Raw genomic sequence first — 25,951 nt, forward strand, 5'->3', positions numbered from 1 at the left:
TATGGTCCTTTCTTTATATAAATGGGTAGATCAAAGATGGTAATATAACATTAGTCAATGACAATTAATATAACATGTCACACAAATTAAATGCATTTATTAACAAGAAACATTATTATGTTCAGAGTAAATGATATCTCATTTCAAGGTGTACAATTCCAGACTATGAAAAATATAAAAAATGAACATAAACTCCATATTTCCAAACAATTATAAATACTTCTAGCGAAGTAAAAGTTGTAGATACATATGTAATATGAGACAATGCAAATGTGTCTAAAATGTTCCATTTGAAATAAGTATTACTATTAAACAAAGACTTAATACAGTGAAACAAATAAGTTTGAATCATATTATAGAATATTGAGCTGCATGCATTTGCATGAGATTTTACATATAAAAAAAACAATATTGAATGACCTTTAAGACACATGTCCAGCAGTAAGTGATGTTTAACATCCTTCCAGAGACAGTATTGAGACACAAAAATACTGTTTTAGATCATAAAACTAACACATAACAGTCCTTCAATAATATGTCAAAAATAGATCTACTGAATCATATAGTCTTGTACAGCATAGAAACTAGGTAATACATGTAAACAAGCATTGTTGGTCTCAGATATGTTATGACCTACATGTAATCATCATTTTAACACTGTTAACAATCGCACATGTTGTACCGAGCAATACCGCATGTCAATAAACAGGCATTTTCCACTCATATGTTGCAAAACACACTGAATCCTGTATTAAGATAACTTACCGGTACACAGTACTTATTCCTCACGCATGTTAACAAAGGGTCTTATAACATTTGACTCTAGCGTAGCTAGCTCCAGACCAACCTGCGCATCTGCGCAGTCTGGTTACCGGCTTCACTATCTGGTATAATTCTGTTATGGTCTCATAACAGATGAGCTGCTGACCAAACTGCACGATTGCCAAGCCTGTTCTTAAACTACAGAGGCTGCATTTGGTATAAGACCTATTTTCGCATGACGCAGCTCATATATCTGTTCACTGACATGTTAGCATTACTCCACATGGATTTGTTTGGTACATGATGTGTTAATCCACTAATAAAATTATACATGTAATACAGTAATGACATGTCATAACTTAACAAAGTACATTCAGGTTTCTGGCATTAAATTATACAAAAATAGATATTGATTTTCAGGTTTCCTCATTTTTCTTACTTCGGTTACTTTCTCAGTTATTCTATCACAATCACGAGATCAACACAAGTTATTTATACTTCATTATAACAAGGCACTTAGTGCTGATATAGCTCAGACATCCTTTAAACACCTCTACCATCTTTAGTATGGGGTCAATAATGAGTTTACTAATTATTGCAGGAGAATGATTTGTCATTAAAAAAACTCATTCAACATTTTTCATTTTTGCCCATATTCAAAGAGGTATCATAGAACAAAATTTTTGTGAATTTAAGTCTAAAAGAAAGACAAACAAACAATAAATCAGAATGTCAATTAAATTCCATAATTTAAAATATCTGTTCATTCCTTAAAGATCTCGTAAGAGTAAATATATATTTACATACATGTCAATTAAGTACTGTAGATGTATTTGATCTGTTTACAAAAACTCTCAAACTTATCTATTGGTCAATGAAACAATGGATTTAAAAATACTGGCCAATGAAAACTGTTTCGAGCTGGATTCAGCTTAATGTCCAATGATAATGAATGTTAGAGCATGATTTTGAAATTTGGACCAATCATTATAATCACAGTAATGATGACCAATACTTATGAATGAACAAAGCTAATTTGAACAACGAACTATTGATAATGAATATAATGGTTGGATTTGAAACAATGGCCAAGAATTTTGACGATTAAAAATTGAAAACATTGGTCAATCATAATGAACATTTAAGTAAAGCCTTCATTTTCATCATCATAGAGTAAGAAAACAAATATGAGTATATATGAGTGTTATGATGATTTAAGTCAGATCTCATTCTTGTCATTTTAAGATAGAAAGGAATATTGTTAACAGTAAGCTTCACTGCTTAAGCATTGCTCCTTATTCATTTAATGATGTGTAACCAGCTGCACACTAAAGAAGTAGTTCCCTTAACATAGATGTCAGAAAATCTTCTATGTTAATTTAACCTTTCCCACTCAGAAGCAAAGTCAAAATGGCAAACAGCATAAAACCAGAACAGCCTGCCAGTAACTCGCAATCTGTTCAGGTTTTATGCTGTTTCCTGTTCATCAGTATCAAAGGATTGATGATGAAGCCTTTAAAACTTGAATCTAGTAAGAAAGCTCTTTTATTAAATTTGATATCCTAAAGGGAATACAAATGTGTAAAAAAAAACGTATCTAAGTGGTAAAGGGTTAAATAAGTAATGTCAGCTCAGTGTTACCACATTCTGAACAGACTGAATAGCAGATAAATTGGTAGATTACATCAACATAAGATAATAAATTGCAATTTTTTTATTTGAAACTACCGAAGTCCTGTCCCGAGATAGATATGCATGGCAACTTGTCTTTCTGAAAATAACAGACAAAGCCATGTATATATCTCTGCAATATCCAAATTAGTTGGTAATCCATTCAGGAAATATTTGCAAGCCTCCTTAAAAAAACATTCCCCAGTTATGCTTCAAAAAGTTTCATAAAAGTGAGAATATGTAAAAATGTCATCTATGCTGTTAAAAGGCCAGATATTATTTCAATCAACACTTTCATAAAAACTATATAAAAACTTGAAAACAAAACACAACAAATAAAGCAGGTAAAAGCTCTAAATTGGATTAGAGCTAAAAATAATTATATTGATAGAAAACTTTGTAAAATAAATAAAATATTAAAAAATATTTTAAAATATCTTGTATTAAAACTGACTAGAAATATTAAAAAATCTAGCAAAGAAACTAATCATGAAAAAACTAAATTTGGCACTTTATAAGAATCTTTGAAAAACTAATTGTTCAAACAACAAACACTACAAAATTTCTTTATCAGTAATTCTATAATTTTGTGTCAGTTTTCCTATATCTTTAAATAACAAATAGATGCGAGTTTTTCACCACTAAAAATGCTGCATATTTTCAAATATATTTTTGGTAAAAAATGTTCGGAATAATATTTCAGTTTAAGCATTCGGTTAATATTAGATTTCATGGTTGAATGGATCCATTCAACCATGAAATCTAATATTAACCGAATGCTTAAATTAATTCACAATATTTCATTAATTAATACCTCTTGACTGTACATGACTACAAGAATATAGCATGTAGTCATAATAAAAAAAATACACAGGTTTACTTAGAAATATAATACATAATTATTTTTTAAATCAGTGTCATATAATAATTTAGACTCTACCATGACAACCTTAATGAACAAAGAATCCTGATTGTTTTATTGAGAAATGTATGTCTGTATCAACTACATATTTAGAAATAATTCTTGAACATCAAATCCAGAGTTTGTCTTTTGGATTTTCTACCATTGTTTGTAGCTGTTAGTCATGTCATGGCTGTCATTTTACCTTTTCACACTTTTCTGGGCATCACAGATACAAGAAGTTAACCAGTACAAATTGCAAATAGTTATTCTTTTCCAACTCAGAAACAAAAGGAAAATGGCTATCTGCAAACAGCCTAAAACCAGAAAAGCCTGTGAGTAACTCAAAGTCTGTGCAGGATTTATACAGTTTGCTGTGGCTGGGTTGGAAATGAAGCCTTTAAAACTTTAATCTAGTAATAAAGGTGTTTAATTAAATTAAATGTTCTCATGGACTACATAAACGTCAAAATACGTAAACAGGTAAGTTAGGTAACTGATGAATGCCCCACTGGAGTAAGATCCAGAGGGAGAATAGCCCAAGAAACAATATGAATCTTGTTCTGGAAAAACTGGGCTTGTGCGTGAATTCTTACCCAAGATTAGCCTGGACACTTTGCACAGGCTAATAAGAGACAAAACTATCAACTTTTATGGAATTTTTCGTTTATTGAGTAAAAAATCCAGTTTAGGCGGAAAGTGTTGTCCATGATCAGCCTGTGCGGACTTCACAGACTTATCAGGGAAGACACTTTACACACATGCATTACGATAAATTTTGAAAATTTTTCTCAGTTTGTGAATACTCGCAAGAATTATGTGGCCTAGCCGGGTATCGAATTCATTATTCCCTGATTAACAGCCTTGCACTTTAACAACTGAGGAAGCCAGACACCTTAGAAATCTAAGAGCACTGAAAATCTGCATTATGCTGCTTTATTCAAAATGAATTGTAAATATAACAAGACTATTGCCAAGCAACAAAAGTCCCCTACCGGTGAAACCCCACCATTTTCAGCAATATTTCTAGTCTATTTGTTGCAATAGCAACCAGAATTCTTGACGTAAGAACAAAATGAAATGACGTGCATAATCTCCATATTTCCATCTGTCCATGTTTAAAGTTTCATGAAGAAATATGAAGAACTTTTAAAGTTATCGCAGGATCCAGAAAAGTGTGACAGACTGACAGACTCACAGACGCACAGAGCGCAAACCGGTAGGGGACTAAAAAAAGAAACAATAAACAGAAGTGTTTTGCAATTAACCAGTACATGAAAATGTACTTCATGAAAGTTTTTGGGTTTTTTAGAGGAAAACATATAGGCTTAAATTATGGGGTGAAAGAAGATCTATTCCGGATCATTCATTTTGGAATATAATTTACATGCATTTTACAAAGTCACTATCACATACACTTAGTTCAAATACTGAGATTTCATTCATAATAAGATATGCTATGCAAATTATATGTGAAAACAGGCATTGGGAGATAATTACACATACCAAAAAACTATATACTTGTTGAAGATGATGAACATTAACAAAGGAATAAAATGAAGGATATAAAAAGAAATCATCAGATATGTATCAAGATTCTAATTTATATACAGAGAATTGAATTGAATGCATATTCATTTTTTATTTCCAAAAAAAATGCCATTTGGTCAAGGTTTAATACAAAAAATACACGATTTGGTCAAGGTTAAATACAAAACATACACATTAAGACATCAATTCAACAGTAATGAGAATAGAAGTTTACACTTTGCATTGAAAGGCCTAAATTGAATTGGTTCATTATGACAAGAAAAACTCAAAAATAAACACAAACAATATTTAGCTTAAACTTATCAAGAATAAAAAAGGTTTAAAGGGAATGAGCAAGTCAGATGCATTGACTAAATGAGCAGCCAAATGAGCAGCAAAATTGGAAAACTGGGCTTATTGCATGTGCCTAAGTTAAGTCTAAGATTAGCCTGTGCAAGGCTGCACAGACTAATCAGGGACAAATCTTTTGGCCTAGACTAGATTTTTGTTTAAAAGAGACTTCCTTTAAATAAAAAATTCTGCAAAAGTCGAAATTGTCAACCTGATTTGCCTGTTTGTACTCCACATACTATTCTGGAAAAACACTTTAAGAACATGCATTTAACCCTGTTATATCAAAGCAAGGTTCAAATATTCACTTACATTCATTGATTTGTAATTTGCAAGAATTAGGCCAATGAATGGATGACCCATGCTACATGTGGATGTATGGGATGTCAATCAATGAAACTAAGGCGATAAAATGAGAGTGGAAAAGACTACATATGTCAAAGCAAGGGTCAGGCCCCAGCCATCATGCCGACGTACAGCATTTCTTTTTGTGGTATTCTTCAATCTGGTCTGGGGTTTCCCCTGGACGTATAAGATCGTTTCTCAGCGTCATTTTCTTCGCGTTCTCCCTGTGTAACACGCGGGCCATGTCCGTGAACATTTCCGTGACGCCTGTCCGGTCTTTACACGAGACTTGGTAAGAGCCAGACAAAACATTACCGCACTCGCGTGTAAAATTCTCAATGTCTGTCTCGTTGACACGATCGCTGCTTTCACAGTCTGCAAAGTTCCCGCACAAGAATATCTTAGCACCTTCTGCGTTCATAACAATGTCAAGAATGTACTGTGATAAAATTGCGAACGTTTCCTTGTTGGTCATACTGTAACAGAGCAGGGCCGCGTGTGCACCCCGGTAATAGCTCTGTCCAATGAAACTCATGCGCTCCATCCCGCCAGTGTCCCATAACGTCAACTGAAAATACAGCATGTAACAGCATAAGAAGTATTCACTAAGTGCGCTAGCTAATTTTAGCTTAACGAAAGTATACAGAAAGTGCTCTGGATTATTTTAAGTTCTTACATAAGTGTACACAAAGTGACAAACATTATTTAGTGAATACCGCAAAACGCTGTGTATAACGCGCATTTATGTATAACGCGCATCTACTTTTAGAAGCAAAAAATCGGGAAAAAAGTTTTTGAAGCAAAAAAAAATTAAGGCAAAATTTCCGTACCGTAGGCTCACTGAAAATCATTTTATTTATATTGAAGATCTCACGTGTTATTTTATTTTTCAATAATTAATTATCATAAAGACGATAACGATAAAGATACAACTTGTTTGTGGGAGTTTTTTTAATTATAATATTACGCGTAAATGTTTCCATTTAAATGAATAATGCATGAAATGCACAATTTCCACAAGGATACCATCGAGGTTTTCATCATAGGTCTCCGAAGTAACTGTCCACGATTTTATCGTGGAGGAGTACACATTGCGGACCGATTAGTGTGCTTGGTATAACTAAGACACTGAAATTTTTTATTGGTATTGGCACAGGGTTATTCACACATGACTAATTCACAACCGCGCATTTTATTTACATTTCCCATCTCACGCGTTCTTTTCGAGCTTCTATTATTGACAGGAGACTTTAACGACTCAAACTTCTCAACACCATTACTGACATTACCGGCGTTAAACAAACAATGGAGGTGTGAAGTCGTGTGCCGGTTCGCATGTTTTGATAATAGCCCAGCTACACAAAACTTGACAGGTGATGCAAATTGCTCGATAATCACAACCCCAATCTTGACAAGATGTATGAAAACTTGTAAACAAACACAACATCAATTTTATTAACACATTTAAAAAGCAAGAAAAATAATAATAAATATATCGGGAAAGACCTTGCCGACATACTATTGTAAATCGACAAGTGCCCCCAAATAAATTGTGTAACCCTTGTACAGTAGGGTATAATATTGTGGGAAAAAACAATAAAGTTTAAATGAAAATGGCTTCCTTGTTTTTCATTTTCTTTTTCAAATTTATTTGATTTCAATGCTCTGTATGTACCTGAATAAGATAGAAAATATTAATGTTAACTTTATAACGTTTGTCGTTTGTCCATCTATATTCAGATCGTAAATATAACACAATTATTAACATAGTTACAGTTAAAACAACGGGGAACAGAATGATGCGAGTTACCGTAACTGGGTAACTGACAGGTAAAAAATGTCTTGGCATGGTTGTAGTTGTGCATAACGCGCAAAATGTGCGCCTTATACAACAAAGTTTTTCCCACTAACAAATAACACAAGTTATGCATTTAAATAACTTTTTTCAATGCATAATTTCATTTTTGACCATTGTACAAAATTGGAGGGGGGTCCTGTTCTTGGTTTTAACCCATTTATGCCTAGCATCTGGAAAAAAGGCCTTGGCAAACAGCGTAGACTCAGATGAGACGCCGCATCTCATCTGAGTCTGCAGTTTGCTTAAAGGAATTTCTGTAAAAAATATTCTTAATATAGAAATAAATATACTAGACATCCCTAATTTTGGAAATAAATTGATCCAATTTTGAATGATAGGAGAGTCCACTAGGCATAAATGGGTTAATGTCATTGTTTTTGCTTTTAGATTCTTTTGACTTGAGCTTCTTTACCTATTGAAGTTTTATGTGAGATGACTGTTGCATTGACGTTTCCCAGGTGGAAGCACCAGTTTTATTCCTCCGTGTTATATTTTTGTCCCGTTTTATTACTTACATCACATAAAGGACCATCAAAAAACGGTAAGAATGATCGCCTGATGTTGCAAATGAAGTTAAATTCAAACACACAAATTTGTTGCATTGATATCCCACACCAAATAATTTTTATATATGGATGGGTGCAAATCCTTTGATATATGGTATAAATCTAAAAATATAATAAAGTGTAGGGTAATTGTTTATTGCATTGCAATTCTCCTCATTGATATGTTTTACATTCATGAAGTTTCATATTGAAATCTTGTGGCGTATCTGAGATATTGCCCTGAAAAGTAACATCATACAAAAACAACAAAAGGCAATAACTCTCATTTAAAAAAGTGTAGGATTATATTTCTTGTGCATGCCACTTCTTCCAATTGATTTCTATACACTCAGAAAGTTTCATGTTGAAAAGTTGTATCTGAGATATATTCCTAAAAAGTTACATCATACAAAAACAGCAATAGGCAATAACTCTTATTTAAGAAAGTGTAGGATTATGGTTCTTGTACATGTCCAATTGATTTTTACACACTCATAAAGTGCATGTTGAAATGTTGTATCGTATCTGAGATCTAGCTCTAGAAAGTTACATATTAAACAAGGGCTTTTTGTAAAACATGCATGCCCCCCATATGAGCTGTCAGTTGCAGTGGCAGCCATTGTGTGAATACGTTTTTTGTCACTGTGACCTTGACCTTTGACCTAATGTAAGTTATCATCCGGAAACCATTGTACTATTTCGAGTCACTGTGACCTTGACCTTTGACCTAGTGACCTGAAAATCAATAGGGGTCATCTGCCAGTCATGATCAATGTACCTATAAAGTTTCATGATCCTAGGTGTAAGCATTCTTGAGTTATCATCCGGAAACCATTTTACTATTTCGAGTCACTGTGACCTTGACCTTGTGACCTAACAAGAGCTGTCAGAGGACAGCGCGCTCAACTATTCGAGTGCTTGACAGTATAACGTAAGCCATGGGAAAATTGTTCATATGCAATAATTTATTAGACGATCTTTCAAAAATTAAAAAAGGGAAAAACAAAAATTTGGGGGGGGGGGGTAGGGGGGGTAGGGGGGGGTAGGGGGGATAGGGGGGGGGGGTGATGAGAGGGGGGTATAATGTGGGGTGGAGTAATTTTTAGATGCTTAAAAAAAATTGGGGGAGTGGGGGGTAGGGGGAGTGAGAGGGGGTTATAATGTGGGGTGGGGGTAATTTATTAGATGTTTTTAAAAAAAAAATGGGGGGGGCGGGTGGGGGGTAGGGGGGTGCGGGGGTGAGAGGGGGTATAATGTGGGGTGGGGTAATTTATTCGATGTTAAAAACAAAAAGTTTTTTTTTGGGGGGGGGGGGTGGGGGGGCACTTTAAGCAAAATGTTCAATTATTTAAGTGTAAAAGGGGCCCTAATTTTTTCAAAATGCTTGATACAGTGGACTGCTCTTGTTTATATGTTGGGGTCATGTTGGTAAACAAGTATGCAACATATAAAAGCAATATGTCAAAGGATATAGGAAATATTTGGGGTAGTTCGCAAACTTTAACATAGATTTATCAAATATATGCATATTCTAAGTATAAAAGGGGTGTAATAATTATGACAAAATGCTTGATAGAGTTGTCTGCTCTTGTTTATAGGTTGGGGTGATGTTGGTAAACAAGTATGCAAAATATAAAAGCAATATGTCAAGGGACAATGAAAATAATAACAAATGATCTCACACTGACATGAACAAATATCCTCTATTTATTAAACATGAAATTTAAACTTATTGCATTTGTTTTCCCTGTATATAAGAAAGATATAATAGTGTATTAACTCCCCTGTCCTGCTTATATTTATATTAATCAACAAAATTAAACATTAACACAATATTTAATTTACAAAATATACAAAAAAATCTCATATTCTGATAATATTTTTACTGATCCACTTTATTTTACTCAAATGATGATGTTTCATTGGACTGATAATTATAGATTTAGGTTTACAGACCAGTTGCTTCATTTATATTGTTCAGAGTTCGCACTGTTGGCCGCGTATGCGTTCTTGAGTTATCATCCAAAAACCATTTTACCATTTCGAGTCACCGTGACCTTAACCTTTGACCTAGTGACCTCAAAATCAATAGGGGTCATCTGCGAATCATGATCAATGTTCCTATTAAGTTTCATGATCCTAGGCCCAAGCGTTCTTGAGTTATCATCCGGAAACCACCTGGTGGACGGACCGACAGACCGACCGACCAACCAACATCTGCAAAGCAATATACCCCCTCTTCTTCGAAGGGGAGCATAAAAAACAGCAATGGGCAATAACTCTTATCTTAAGCATGGCACTTCTCCTCATTTATATCAATACACCCATGAAGTTTCATGCTGAAGTCTTGCATGGTATCTAAGACTTATCCCTGAAAAGTTACATCATACAAAAACAAACAAAGGGCAATAACTTTTATTTAAGACAGTGTTTGGTTTGGTGTCTTGTGCATGACACTTCTCCTCAGTGATATCTATACACCTATGAAGTTTCATGTTTATATCTCATATGTTTCTGAGATACAGCCCTGAAAACTTTTGTGACAGATGAACAGACAAACTGACGGATTGACGGACAACGCCAATTATATATCGCTCCGCCTTTGTCGGGGGATAATAAAGGACATGGAAAACTAAAGCTAGAATTTAAAAAAATTGACAAAAGAATTCTATTAAGAAGTGGGCGATGAAACACCTACAGTGAATAATTAAAAGGAATTCATCCTTTTCAGTGAATTAAATGTTTTCCAAAGAATCATTGTCATTAAGTCTCCATGGCAACAATTAAATATGTACAGACAGAAGTTGTTTAAAATTGTGAGACTTGTTTTATGAAAGCACTTCAGCATGTCTAGTACTCCAGTCTTTTGTTACCAAACTAATTAGATTACAAAATTACAAACTCTAGTGAATAAATAACTCCTTCAAAGCCATAAAATGAAAGAGAGCTGGTGACAAGATTGCATTTCAATACCCCGATATTTCTTTCCACCACATATTCTCAAATAATCCCTTTTATACCAGCATGTTGAACTAAAAGCATCTAATTATACGGTGTCAATGACAAAGGAATGGTTGCGCAATTCAGAGGAGTTAATTAATTTCTGTAGCAGCAGCAATGAGCGAATTTCAGATTAGCAGTCTTCTTCACTGATATCTTTACACGCTCAAACTTAATGGAAAAGCTCATCATTCCAGGGTTTCATGCTTAACCCTTTGCATGCTGGGAAATTTGTCACTGCTAAAATGTCGTCTGCTGAATTTGTAAAATAAGCATTTTCTTCATTTTTTTTCAAAGAATACTATCAGAATAGCAAACACTTTGGATCTAGATGAGACGCCACGTTCTGTGGCGTCTCATCTGGATCCAAACTGTTTGCAAAGGCCTTTAAAATTCGGTTCCCGCACTGAAAGGGTAAACCCTCTTCCCTTTGTAAACGAACTTTGATGAAGGCTTCCTTTCCAACCAAGATTTTGATGAGAGTAAACAGCATAAAACCTTAACAGACTGCGAGTTACTCGCAGGCTTTTCTGTTGTTTTTTTTGCTGGTTGCAAAAGCCATTTTCACATTGCTTTTGATGGGGAAAGAGTTAAAATTTGATAATCCAAGAATCCTTTGCTTCAGAACTGCATCAAGTAACACAGCATTTGTGGGAAGTGACTTCATAATCAGTTTTAAACTGGGATTCTCAAATACTAAAAAATACATATTTTTAATTATGTTTACATACGGGCTGTGCTCTATGAAAAAGGGGTTTAATGCATGTGCATAAAGTGTCATCCCAGATTAGCCTGTGCAGTCTGCAGAGGCTTATCAGGCACAACATTTTCCGCCCAAGCTGGATTTTTACTCAGAAAAGACTATCTTTACACAAAAATACCATAAAAGCAGACTGCACAGGTAAATCTGGGACAACCCTTTATGCACATGCATTAAACTGCCTTTACACAGAGCACAGCCCATATTGGTTTGACAGTATTCTGATTCCCAGACATAATTAATTGTGTACATTACCTGACAACTGATAATTGATGAGCCATGAGAAGCTGTGAAACTGTTTAATGTTATCACTTCACAGAGTAAATATGTCAGCAGTGCTACATTATCCACCTGAACACTGTAAGCCAGTATTGGGCTTATCAGGAACATGTAACATAAATTGTATATGGTTTATAGGCATGGAACTGTTGGATATATAAATGTTCAGCAGATAGGAAAGTTCCACACTCTATTATGGAAAATATTTTTAAGATCAGAAATATAAATGGGATGGAGAATAATAATGTATTATCTGCTGTAGGTAAAATTGAAGATTACCACAGTTTTGCCCTTAAACATGAAGTAATACTATCACTCTTCACTGACAATCAGGCTATGCTTATTAGATGTGATCAAGAAAATATTCAGGTGCTGACTGATATCCCAACTTTTCTGCAAAACAGTATAATTGGATACATATAACAACAGGGGCATAATGGGCCTTAACTGTTCACCTGAATTCACAGACAACAACTGTTGAATACTTGACCACACTTATCCCAGCGTAAAACATGGCCTTCTTATTGTCTGTATAATCATTCTGACCAAGATTTATCCAGACTGAGACATGCATGTGCCCCCTTTAGTTGTGACAATCAAATTTTACCTCTTGACCTAGTTTTGGGACGCACCTGACACAGATTCAAACTTGGGTTGGATATGTTTATGATAATTAATTGTAAGTGTCATCAAGCTTGAGTTATAAATGTTGCCCAAACAGTGGTCAAAATTTGACTCAAGATTTGACCTTGTGACCTAGTTTCTAAACACCCTGGGATCACCTTTCAAACTTTGTCTCAAAAAGTAAATAAAACTTAAGTAAAAAATGTTGCGCCTTAAGTGGCAAGAATGGTTTCCATGATTAGATCTGTTGACCTACTTTCTAAACACCTGTGACAAGAATAATGTAAACTTGGCCTAAATATTGTCAAGAAAAGCATTCTGACAAAGTTCCATCAATATAGAGTCATATATGCAGCATCTAAAGTGGTAACAAAGTTATTTTTAGATTTGACCTAGTGACCTAGCTTTTGGATGCACATGACCTAAATATTGTCATGATAAACATTTTGATAAAAATTACATCAAGATTTACTGGTACATGTGGCTTCTAGAGTGGTCATCATTTGACCTGGTAACCTAGTTTTTGAAAGCACATAACACAGATTCAAAATGGACCTTGTTATTGTAAGATAAACATTCTGACCAGGTTTTATTGATAGATAGATAGATTGGATGCAACTTATGTGGACTCTAGAGAGGTAGCAAGCTAAAAGGTGCCGACAGACTACAGAGATGTTGCACAACGCTGGACCTAGAGTGACCAAAATAGCTCACTATGATCACTAAATGCTCAGGGGAACTGAAAAACTTCATTTTTAAATGGATTCACTACAAATGTTACATTATATTATTAAAACAAGAGATGTATTTGTCAGAAACGCAATGCCCCCTACTGCGCCACTTTGATTTATTTTGTTTTTATCATTTGGCAGGTACAGATAATTATCTCCCTTTAAAGCTTATAACTTAACTTGGATTTGTTTTTTTACCTTTGACCTTGAAGGATTACCTTTACCATGACCTTTTACCACTCAAAATGTGCAGCTTCGTGAGATACACATGCATGCCAAATATCAAGTTGCTATCTGAAACAACATAGAAGTTAATATGAGCATTTTTCGAAACCTAAATGCAAAATGTAACGGACAGACAGACAGACAGATGGATAGACGGACAGTCCGATCACTATATGCCCTCCTTCGGGGGCATAAAAATACAGTATACAAAAAACACTTTCTTTTCAACTAAAAAATCTATCCAACAGAAATCATCCAACTAAAAAAGTCTTTAAAACAAATTAAACTACTGAAAAGAATTTTAACCAGTCTGGTTCACAAAGGTTTACAAAGACATCGGCAATCAGCATCAATGAGAAGCCATTAAAAGAGTCCTGAACCGAAACCATTAAAACCCTGCTGAGTGTAGATAATCTCTAACACATGACAGATAATCTCTATAACAGAACATACTTATCTCAGGTGAGAAATCAGTGCAGTCTAACCAGGAAAACTGTGATCTGAATTTCATGGCTCCCCATGTTAAGATGGATGATAAAATTTGCGTTTATAAATACAAAAGACCCTGTTTCAATCAGTAAGAAGTTTGTTGCCTCAAGCTTGAGAAAGTGTACAATTTTGAACAAGAGAGCCATGGGCACTAAGGTGCTCACCTATAGGAACACATATTCTGAGATTTTTTTTAATTTTGCTGAGATATAATTTAAACAAATTTAAACAAATGTTTAGACCAAGTTTCCAGAATATTTGACTATAAATGAGACTTCTCCAGTTTTAACATGCTGTTGTTTTTTTACTTTGAACAAGTGACAACCAGGCTTAATGAATGTCTTTTAAATATGGACCCCCCATAAGTTTGCACAGGTAATCAGGGACTACACTTTCCAGGTTTATGAAATCTTTTGTTTACAGATATTGAGACTCTTCTTAAAATCCAGTCCATTTTAAAGATAATCCTCCCAGATAAGCTTGTTCCGACTGCACAGGCTAATCTGGGACGATACTTTACACCCATGAATTAAGCCAGTTTCTCCAACAGCTCAATTATTATTTACTAAACAGTTCACTATTACCAACCATCTTAACCCAAGACTATCTTGACATATTTAGATAATATTTACTAATATGTTGAAGTTTTTTATTATTATTTACAATCCATAAGATTTATGCAAAGGTGAAATATAAATCCTGTCTGGCCTGTAACAAAGAGGTCCCAAGTTGTTTCAAGAAATGGTCTCTAGGGAATCTCCAATAGAAAATGGCAACAACCAGAAAGACCAACCAATTGAAACACAAACAATATATTTAATCCCTAATATCATGTTCTTTGTGCTTGTTGTTGGATTTACAGCATTCTGACCATTATCAATGATGTTGATTCCCCATGAAATGATTGGATTAATTGTTAAATTAAATATCATAGGAACCTTCATAGAATAGTTAAACATATACCTGCATTTCCAATATCAAAATCATCATATAAGCGAGAAGCACTTATTTTGAGAACATCACATTCCTGTTCTATATACAGTTCTATAAACATTTGCCAAAAACATTCATGGCGAATAATTTATACATCTAACCAGGCCTCTATGTCATACATGTACAAGCAATCAATTCCACAATCTGCAGATTCAATTATTACATTGCCAGCGAAATGATTCCAATAAAAACCTCAGAAATATTGATGCATTTTCAAGCTCTTTCCAAGGTTAACATCTGTTTCCTAATTGCCAGGCACAGTTTGTTGTTTAAGCATCAAACATATGTCGCCCTGTCATAACACTTTAAGCCCAGGCACAGTGGTACTTCATTTCTCTAAGTTCATAACTGACTCATCATCGGGACTATTATAAATTCACCAGCTATATTACAGGAAAGAAAAAAAATCTCTTTCTTTTATCTAATGTAATTACCGACAGACTGAGAGCATTAGCATGAAAAGTAAGATGACAGTTGTGAATAATTATTTGTTGAAAGCAGTAAAATGTTGAGAAATAATGGGAGTTCTACACCATAGCAACAATGATTTAATATTATATACATTGGGACTTTTCAGTTTCAACTGTCATTGAGTATTTTGGAAGAAAATGAGAACTTTTACCAAGAAATATTTAATGTAACAAAACCTGTGCAGGCCCAGAGACGTCTCTGGCAGGCCTTACCGATAACTAGAGCTTTGTCACAGACGTGACGTATACCCCCACGTGCCGCATTGACACAGACTATTTTGCATGCTGTCTTCACAAAACAAGAGAATCCAATTTATGGCGATTTTTAAGAATTATAATGCCATTATCATTTATGGCCATTTCGACCTTTGAACTCTTGAGTTCTTTCGCATGACATGCCGTCCAAATTTATGGCCATTTTTTTACTTTTGAACTCTGAGTGTGACCTAGACCGTGGAGTTATCGACATAATTTGTTCGCATGTTACATCGTCCAATGATTGTGAACAAATGTACCAGGTATTTTTAAAATCTCACAATTAATGACATAGTTTTGCCCTGACAAGATAATTTATGGCCATTTTTGACCTTTGAACTCACAGTGTGACCTTAACGCTGCAGATATAAACGTAATTCTTTCGCACGATACACCGTCCAATAATGGATGAATAATAAAAAGACAAACTTTCGGTTATAAACGCACTAAGTGACCCTGTGACCTCGTTTTTGACCTTACATGACCCATATTTAAACTTGACCTTGACATCATCTAGATACAACTTCTGTCCAAGTTTGGTGAAGATCGGATGAAATTTTCAGGACAGACAGACCGACAGACAGACCGAAAAGGTGACTCCTTTATAGCCCCCATTACCAGTAATGGGGGTATAATTACAGAAGACAAAATACTGGCAAATGGCGATCACAAAAGCATACCACAAACACATTGTTATCACTGTAAACACCAAACAAAATATTTTAATGAACAATAAATTTATGATATATATAGACAATACTCTGTGAAAAATGGGTTTAATGCATATGCATAAAGTGCAGTCCCAGATAAGCCTGCGAAGTCCACACAGGCTAATCAGGGACGACACCTACGGCTTTTATGATATTTTTCATTTAACGAAAGTCTCTTCTTAGCAAAAATCCAGTTTAGGCTGAAAGTGACGTCCCTGATTATTGAAACCCTCTCGAGTCTGTTTCCTGGGCCTAGAACCAGTACTTGTTGTCTTTGGGGAAGATTTAAAGAACGCCCCGACAATGTGGATCAAACACGTGACCTCCTGGTCTCTAGGTGGACACCATAACAATTACACCACAGGGACCTTTTCACCAGTCTTCAAACGGATGCAGCATCAAAATAACGCAGATGCAAATTACACAGACATGTGTTAAATAAAGGTTTATATTCAATATTGAAATTTGCTGCCATAAAATTATGACTGCACCCAATGTTCTACAATTATAACCACTAAACAATGAAACTGCAGTATAATAGGACCCACCGTGCCATGTTTCAATTAGTGTAATGTAACCCAGGCCAATTTCAACTAATTTGGCATTCATATGCAAATAATTAGCCAACCATGATGCAAAAACTCCCTAATGCATGCCAAACAAACTGGTTGCAAATACAATAAACACAGGAAATTATTCTTATATCATAGATCAACTATAATGACTATAGTAAATATTTGCTCACATACCAACTATTATTACTTGTAAATATTTGCTCTCAAAGTCCAGTCATATGCAGGCGAATTTGTTATATCTAATTTTGAACGTTAACGAATTTGCAAGCACGGATTAAAGAATAAAATTTGCATAAGAATTTAACCACAAGTGCATTAACCGAGTGGGTTAATAATGCATCAGAACAAAAAATTATTGCTAATTCAAATGATTAACTGAGAGAAATCTTGAATTCCATCATCGCAACAGTGAAAACAAACATGTATATTTGAACCCAGTTCATGCTATCCAAACACTACAAACAAGTAATATCTTTAAACAAGAGGGCCAAGATGGCCCTAGTTCCCTCGCCTGAGAGGAGACGGTTCATTCAATCTTTACCAAATGTCAAACCTGACCTAGATATTGTCCAGACAAACATCCTGGTCAAGTTTCATCATAATTTCATATGCGAGTCATGATCAATGTACCTATGAAGTTTCATGATCCTAGGCGTAAGCATACTTAAGTTACCATCCCGAAACAATTTTTCTAAGTTGAGTCACCGTGACCTTGACAGCCATTGTGTAAATATGTTTTTTGGCACTGTGACCTTGACCTTTGACTAGTGACCTGATAATCGATAGGGGTCATCTGCGAGTCATGATCAATCTATGAAGTTTCATGAACCTAGGCATAAGCAGTCTTGAGATATCATCCAGAAACCATTTTACTATTTCAGGTCACTGTGACCTTGACCTTTGACCTGAAAATCAATAGGGGTCATCTGCGAGTCATGATCGTTGTACCTTTAAGTTTCATTATCCTAGGCATAAGCGTTCTTGAGTTATCATCCAGAAACCATTTTACTATTTCAGGTCACCGTGACCTTGACCTTTGACCTAGTGACCTGAAAATCATTAGGGATCATCTACAAGTTATGATCAATGTACCTATGAAGTTTCATGATCCTAGGCCTAAGCGTTCTTGAGTTATCATCCAGAAACCATTTTACTATTTCGGGTCAACGTGACCTTGACCTTTGACCTAGTGACCTGAAAATCAATAGAGGTCATCTACAAGTCATGATCAATGTACCTATGAAGTTTCATGATCCTAGGCCTAAGCTTTCTTGAGTTATCATCCGGAAACCATTTTACTATTTCGGGTCATCGTAACCTTGACCTTTGACCTAGTGACCTGAAAATCAATAGGGATCATCTACAAGTTATGATCAATGTACCTATGAAGTTTCATGATCCTAGGCCTAAGCGTTCTTGAGTTATCATCCAGAAACCATTTTACTATTTTGAGTCATCGTGACCTTGACCTTTGACCTAGTGAACTGAAAATCAATATGGGTTATCTGCGAGTCATGATCAATGTATCTATGAAGTTTTATGATCCTAGGCATAAGCGTTCTTGAGTTATCATCTGGAAACCATTTTACTATTTCGGGTCATCGTGACCTTGACCTTTGACCTAGTTACCTGAATATCAAAAGGGGTCATCTGCGAATCATGATCAATGTATCTATGAAGTATCATGATCCTAGGCATAAGTGTTCTTGAGTTATCATCCAGAAACCATTTTACTATTTCGGGTCATCGTGACCTTGACCTTTGACCTAGTTACCTGAATATCAATAGGGGTCATCTGCGAGTCATGATCAATGTACCTATGAAGTTTCATGATCCTTGGCATAAGCGCTCTTGAGTTATCATCCGGAAACCATCTGGTGGACAGATGAACCGGAGCAAAACAATATACCCCCTCTTCTTCGAGCCCCTCCCAGCAGCCATGTTATTTAACTGACCGGAACCATTTTTGAACTCAACTCTCGTATCAATTAAACAAATGTTCTGAGCAAATTTCATGAAAATTGGGCCAAAAATGTGACTTCTAATGTGTTCACATGTTTTCACTTTATACATATAGAGAAAAATGCCCCACCCACTGGCTGCCATGTTATTTTCACCGATCCCGACCATTTTCAAACTTGTCCGAGATATCAATAAAACCAATGTTTTGACCAACTTTCATGATGATTGGGAAAAAATTGTGACTTCATGAGTGTTTACAAGGTTTCTCTATAGCCAAATAAGGAAAACTGCCTCGCCCACTGTTTTTCAACGGATCAGAACCTATAAAATGCGTTAAATAATTCATCATATAAGTTGGTTTCAATACAGTGCTTAATTTCCATGCAAGCTGTAAATATTTCTAAATTATTAGACCTTTATTATTTCGTTCATTATACAAGACTAATTTACCTAAAATGTATAACCCTATCTGTGACATAAACCACAAGACACCAAATTAGTTTGCACCACCCCCTCCCCTCTGTGCACAAAATGAGACAATTATAACTGTTAGTAATGTATAACAAACTGATCCCCCGGGCCCCCCCTACCACCACCATCTCATTCCAATTACATCATACATGTACTTATTGCAAATATGTCATTCAATTAGTGTGTACCTAATGCAAATATTCATCCCAATTATGATGCACTTATCTGGTCTTATCTTTATGTACACACTGACCAATCTCTCATCCTGTTGTGGATACATCAAGATACATTATAGATAGCGCCACCCCTTGTGTACATGCACCTGTCAATCATGGACCCCAGGTTACAAATCACCTGGTTTGGATTATGCCCAGTATGTTTGAACACCTTGCAAATTATAGAGATAACATCTACACCCTTGTTTTTGTATACAGAGCATTCTTTCATTACAACAGATTAAAAGATAAGGTATCATGGTAGAAACTTGTAAGTACATTATTAGTTAAGTATAATATTACGGCACATTTTCATATTTCTTTCATGTACAATGAGTACACTATATAAACCAATACATGATGTTATTGTTAGAAAAAAAAACTTCAAATTTCAACACCTGTTATACAAAATTCAGCAAACAAAAATAGGACTGAATGATACAGCAACCACTCAAAACAATATTCTCTACTTGATGCAACCTGGAGAAAGTGGACAATAAATAAAATAAACAAAGGATAGCATCAAGTTATCGAAATGACAACTTCAAGGAATGCTGTTGATAATTTTCTCAAATAAAACTAAATTCTGGTTCAAAATCAGCTATGCTCAAAACCCTGCAAGACATTTCAGTGCTTGGTTTTAACTGCACATTAAATTAATGTCATGTTGAATACAAACTGCTTCACACACAATTTATGCATTTTTAACTAGTAAGAATCCGGTTTACTTTTGTTCGTCTTCCCTTTCCTACTTAATGTAAGCCCATGTACTTATAAAATGAGACATGTACATGTAATGAAATGTATACTTTATTCATGAGTCAATTTTAAATAAGGGTTATTAGGCGATGGGACCAAATATGGAACCATCACAGCTCCTGACCTTTCTTTCCAAATAGAGTACTTAAATATAATTATATTTGAAGAACTTATTTCCTATTGTCATAAAAGTGAAGGAAAAGATGTGTCAAATCTCCCATCATCAAAACTCGGATAGCATGCAAAAACTGATAGTAGAGAAAAACCCAAATTATAAACTAAAGAAAATAAATGGTGCACCGATTTTAATACAGAAACACATTTTATTTAAGAGTACGTTCTGCAATAATGTTTTGCACAGAACAAAACATAATTTTTATTACCTCATGCTGTTAAATTTTCCATCCTAATCTTATTGCCTTAAATTTTGAAAAATTGATAAAATTATATTAAAATTTATTTATGCAAATTTTTTATATTAAAAGCCTTTTATCCCAGTCTCATGACATGCTTTCTTCTTAACAAGCTGAAATAGCAGATTGCTCTCTTAACAAGATCATTTATGGCCATTTTTGACCTTTGAACTCACAGTGTGACCTTGACATTGCAGATATCGACGTAATTCTTTCGCGCGACACACTGTCCAATGATGGTGAACAAATGTGTCAAATGATTTTTAAATCTCACAATGAAAGACATAGTTATGGCCCGCGGCAAGCTCATTTATGGCCATTTTTTACCTTTGAACTCAAAGTGTGACCTTGACCATGGAGATATTCAGGGCTAGCGCTGGCCCAAAATTTCTTTGAGCCAACCAGTTTCGTTTTTCAGCGCGCAAACACTGGTTTTGAAATAATAATATATAATATCAATTTGTTTATATTTCTTTTATGACAACAAGGGCATATCACATATCATAATATAACATACAGTTTTCAATATAGAAATAATGATTAAGGTACTTGTCAAAGTACACACATAAGTTATTTTATACATGTACATATAACATTAGTGTCGATTGTTCCAAAGTTGAAATCCTGACAATTAGGTCGGGGGTCTTGGAACCGCAGCCATAGGAACCCAAAAGGAATAAAAGGCAGAGCCTCCCCCCCCCAGAGCCCTTACTTATTGTTATTTTTATAGTCTTTCCAACTGCAATTTCAGGTGAATACAATTCGAAATATTATAAACCACACCGTCCGTATCACCGCATGTTTATTCGTCATTCTATTTCTTCTATAAAGAAAATTAATGTGTCTGAAAACGACCATCCGAAAAAGTGTGTGCCAAAACTGAGAAGTGTTACATCATCGACACAGAACTAATTATTTAATTATCATCCTTTAATATAGATCAATAGTCGGTAGAAAGGTGTAAAGTGATCAGCATTGAAATTATTTATTAATTGTTTTGCTTCTTTTTCATTTGTTTATCTTCAAATACGGCGTTTGCCATCGGCCGCTATATTGTTGGCAGACGACAATATAAACTGTGTATTTCAAGTATACAGTGTCCGCGCATGAATGACCCAATATTATGTGTGAGCGAACTCAATGTTGATTGGCCAGCTACTGGGCTCGACAAATCCACTCGCCCGCTCGTAATTGCGAGTAGAAATTGGCTCCGGGCGAGTGAATATTCCGACAGCGCTCGTCCTGCAGGGTGAGAAGCATTTCTGGTCGAAAAGATTAAAATTTTAATTTTTAACATATCTTTACCAAACAAAACAACGTTTAATCGGCGATTAAAATTTAACCGGATGTTGATTATTGCACACTGCGCTAAAATTAGTCCTGTTCCCATTACGTGCCGATACCGGTATATTCTGTGAATGTATCCTAGTATACAGTGCGGTACACGGTCTTTCAATACTGCTTAAAAAATCGTCTAAATTATTCACATCTTTAGATTTAAAGAGTGGGTATCGGCAAGTTTTAATGGACGAAAATGACAAAGAGAAAACTGCCTTTTGTACACAAAGAGGCTTGTTTGAGTTTAACAAAATGCCATTCGGACTATCCAATGCTCCAGTCCTAAAGTTTAATCATAATGATTGTGACCATGAAGACAAAATGAAAAAACAAACATGTTAAAAGTGTGTTAAAACGGCTTATTAACTTTATTTAAGTTCATGAGTTAACAGGTCTAAATGATAACAATAGAAAATCACAACAACTCATATTAGTTACTGATTTATTGCATTTTTTCATAAAATTGCAGGGCAAGTACATATTTCAGCAGGGCAATTAAAAATTCTTAGCTACTCGCCCTGCAGGGCAAGTTGCTGAAAAGAAATTTGCCAACCCCTGAGCTACCACGTGGGCTTCAATAACAATAAGGTCAAGCGATGGCTCATGTTTTGGTGCAGACCTGTTATCGTTTATTGTTCAAATTGCGAACACTTTTGTTGAAACAAAGAGAACACAAACACTTTCTTTGAAACAAAGAGAACACTATAGAAAACCAGTCTGGATTGAAATGGCGGATGTTTTCAATGAAATTTTACGAGATTTTAGCATTTTCGCAATTCAGATTTTTCTTGAGCCAAATTCTCAATATTTTCGCAAATGGCTCGAATGGCGAACAACAGCGCGAGCCCTGATATTGACGTAATTATTTCGCGCTGCACACCGTCCAATGAAAGTGAACAAATGTGCCAAATGATTTTAAAATCTCACAATATATGACATAGTTATGGCCCGGACAAGCTCATTTATGGCGATTTTTTATCTTTGAACTCAAAGTGTGACCTTAACCTTGGGAGATATTGACGTAATTCTTTTGCGCGACACATCGTCCTATGATGGTGAACAAATTTGACAAATGATTTAAAAATCTCGCAATAAATGACAAAGTTATGGCCCGGACAAGCATTTGACTTTTGAACTCCAAGTGGGACCTTGACCTTGGAGACATACATGCCATAATTTTTTAGGTCCAAAGCGGGACATTCCATAAAAAATTGTCGGGACATTTGACCCAAAGCGGGACACCTAAAACGATTTATCATTCCACCTTTACTGTAGTCAGTATAGTACTAACAAATACTCTTGATACTTTTATTCAAGACATAAAACATCTGATATGAAGCATGGAATCTAAAACATAACAATAACAGTTTTATAAAATAAGACAATAGCAAACAACGAGGATAATATTCATCTTTTTAGAGTACAAAATCTAGAACATTACGACAGCAATACTCATTATATTAATTTCAATGGCAAACATTAATGCAGGGGAAGCTATCCAGTACACTGAAAGTACAGGTTACAGTAAACTATCTACCAAACAGTTACATCAGTTACACACGGAATGCGCGGCCGTACACAATTCAGAGGTAGGTTTTTGGTGGAAGCAAACCGTCTTTGTGTTCATTTTAACTCTTTAACAACGCCTCAACTGTTTTTACGCCAACAAAAACAAAAGGACAAAAGAAGTCTATGGATGCTTTACTCGAATTATTTTTCTCTAATGTTAATAATCATATTTTGTTTTCTTCTTATATACACAGATTAAACTGAATTGTGAATTGTCAGGCGCTGTATTGAGGTAGTGTCAAACTGTCATGAATAACAACACGTTGTTTTTATTACAATAACACAAGACAAGATGGGTTACCACTTTACTGTTTGTTGCGATGTTTTTTTAAGCATGTATCCATGCGCAGTTGTTTACTTGTCAATTGTCGCGGCTTAATTGGAGTAGGGTCAAACTGTCATGCATAGCACCTCGTGGTTTTTAGCTTAATTGGAGAAGGGGCAAACTGTCATGCATAGCACCTCGTTGTTTTTATTACAATTACACCCAATTACACTAGACAGGATGGGTATCACTTATTGGACTGTTTGTTGCAATTTTGGTATATTGCACATTCGGATTATCACGCTATTTATGAACTAAACATTGAATGTAAAAGACTCATTAATGACGTAGAGTTAATTTTACAAAACAATTGTTTTGTAAACCGTTTCAAACAAATAAAAAAATACACACATTTTCAACATTTATTTCATTATAATACAACTATCGATAGCAATAAGCGACCACTATCTTGAAAACCACCATGGTGTGAATGCCTGATGAAATCAATAATTAGCCGATAAATCGCTGATAAGGTGTCATAAACAACACTGGTACACACGATAAGTAGAATCGGATTGTTTATTGGGGGCAATAAAGGGATTAGCGGGGGTAAGTGTTAGCGAAACAGAGCTTGAATAGCGAATTTATTTTATCGTTTTTACGAATGTCGGGACAAAATCGTCTCATATCAGGACGGCGGGACAAAGGGCCCAAAAGCGGGACTGTCCCGCCGAGATCGGGACGTATGGCATTATGCTTGGAGATATCGACATACTTTTTTTGCATGACACACCGTACCATGATGGTGAACAATGTACCAGGTCATTTAAAATCTACTGCTAAATGACATAGTTTATGGTCCGGACAAACTTTCGTTTTAAAACGCACTAAGTGACCCAGTGACCTAGTTTTTGACCCGGCATGACCCATATTCAAATATTCAAACCTGACCTAGACATCATCTAGATACCACTTGTGACCAAGTTTGGTGGTGATCGGATGAAATATTGGGACAGAACCGATAGACCGACCGAAAGACAGACCGACAAATTGACTCCTATATAGCCTATATATAGCCCCCTGAGTACCAATGGTCATGGGAGTATAAAAACACAAGGAGGTCACTACCTTCAAATTGTTGTAATTGAATAGGGACAGCAGGCTGTCCCACAATTTGAGCCTTGTCTTGGAAAACTGGGCTGAATGCATGTGGGTTAAATGTCATCCCAGTTTTCAGTTAACCCTTTACCACTTAAGATACATATTTTTACGCTTATGTATTCCATTAGAAAGTTAAATTTTATTAAAGACCTTTCTTACTAGATTCAAGTTTTTAAGGCTTCATTTCCAACCCTGAGATACTGATGAGCAGCAAACAGCATAAAACCTGCACAGACTGCGAGTGACTCGCAGGATGTTCTGGTTTTATGCTGTTTGCACATAGCCATTTTCACCCTATCTTCTAAGTGGATAAGGGTAAAATGCACAGGCTAGTCGGAGACAACACATTCCCTCTTTTTTTAATAATGAAGTCTATTCTTAGCAAAAATCCATTTCGGATGGAAAAAGTCCTCCCTGATTAGCATCTAATCAGTGACAACACTTAACACAAAAGCATTAATCCCAGTCTTCCCAGAACGTAGCTCATTTAATTACTGAAATGAAATTGCATAATACCTTCACATCCTCTCCGTTCACATGGAAACACTGCGACGCCTGGTCCAGTCCAATTGAGGATTTTTTTCCACGTTCTTCTGAGAATGTGTCGTTCATAAATCGCCTAAAGAGGGAGCTCTTTCCTACGCCGTATTCCCCGCACAGTATTATCTTGTAGTTTGGGGCTCCTGTGGCCATAGTCAATCTTAAAATAGAAAACATTCACCTT

General features: G+C 35.3%; 1 protein-coding gene across 2 annotated transcripts; it reads right to left on the minus strand.

Moving 5' to 3' along the window:
- LOC127845291 (ras-related protein Rab-35-like) lies at window positions 1–25,951 on the minus strand. Of its 2 annotated transcripts, XM_052376120.1 has the most exons (3): window positions 25,744–25,951; window positions 5,693–6,128; window positions 1–2,533 (listed from the first exon to the last, which is right to left on the minus strand). In XM_052376120.1, coding segments are annotated over exons 1-3 (639 nt in total). In that variant the 5' UTR covers window positions 25,945–25,951; the 3' UTR covers window positions 1–2,531. The 2 variants fall into 2 exon arrangements, with proteins under 2 accessions (XP_052232080.1, XP_052232079.1); XM_052376119.1 differs by having other exon boundaries at window positions 1–6,128.

The sequence above is a fragment of the Dreissena polymorpha genome, chromosome 9 (assembly GCF_020536995.1).
Source record: "Dreissena polymorpha isolate Duluth1 chromosome 9, UMN_Dpol_1.0, whole genome shotgun sequence".
Taxonomy (NCBI): Eukaryota; Metazoa; Mollusca; class Bivalvia; order Myida; family Dreissenidae; genus Dreissena; species Dreissena polymorpha.

Bases quoted from the DNA above. Each gene is read 5' to 3' on its own strand.
- LOC127845291 (XM_052376119.1), bottom strand. From the start codon at position 25,944: ATGTTTTCTATTTTAAGATTGACTATGGCCACAGGAGCCCCAAACTAC. The intron at 6,129-25,743 runs GTATTATGCAAT...CTGTATTTTCAG, and splicing joins TGAACGGAGAGGATGTGAAG to TTGACGTTATGGGACACTGG.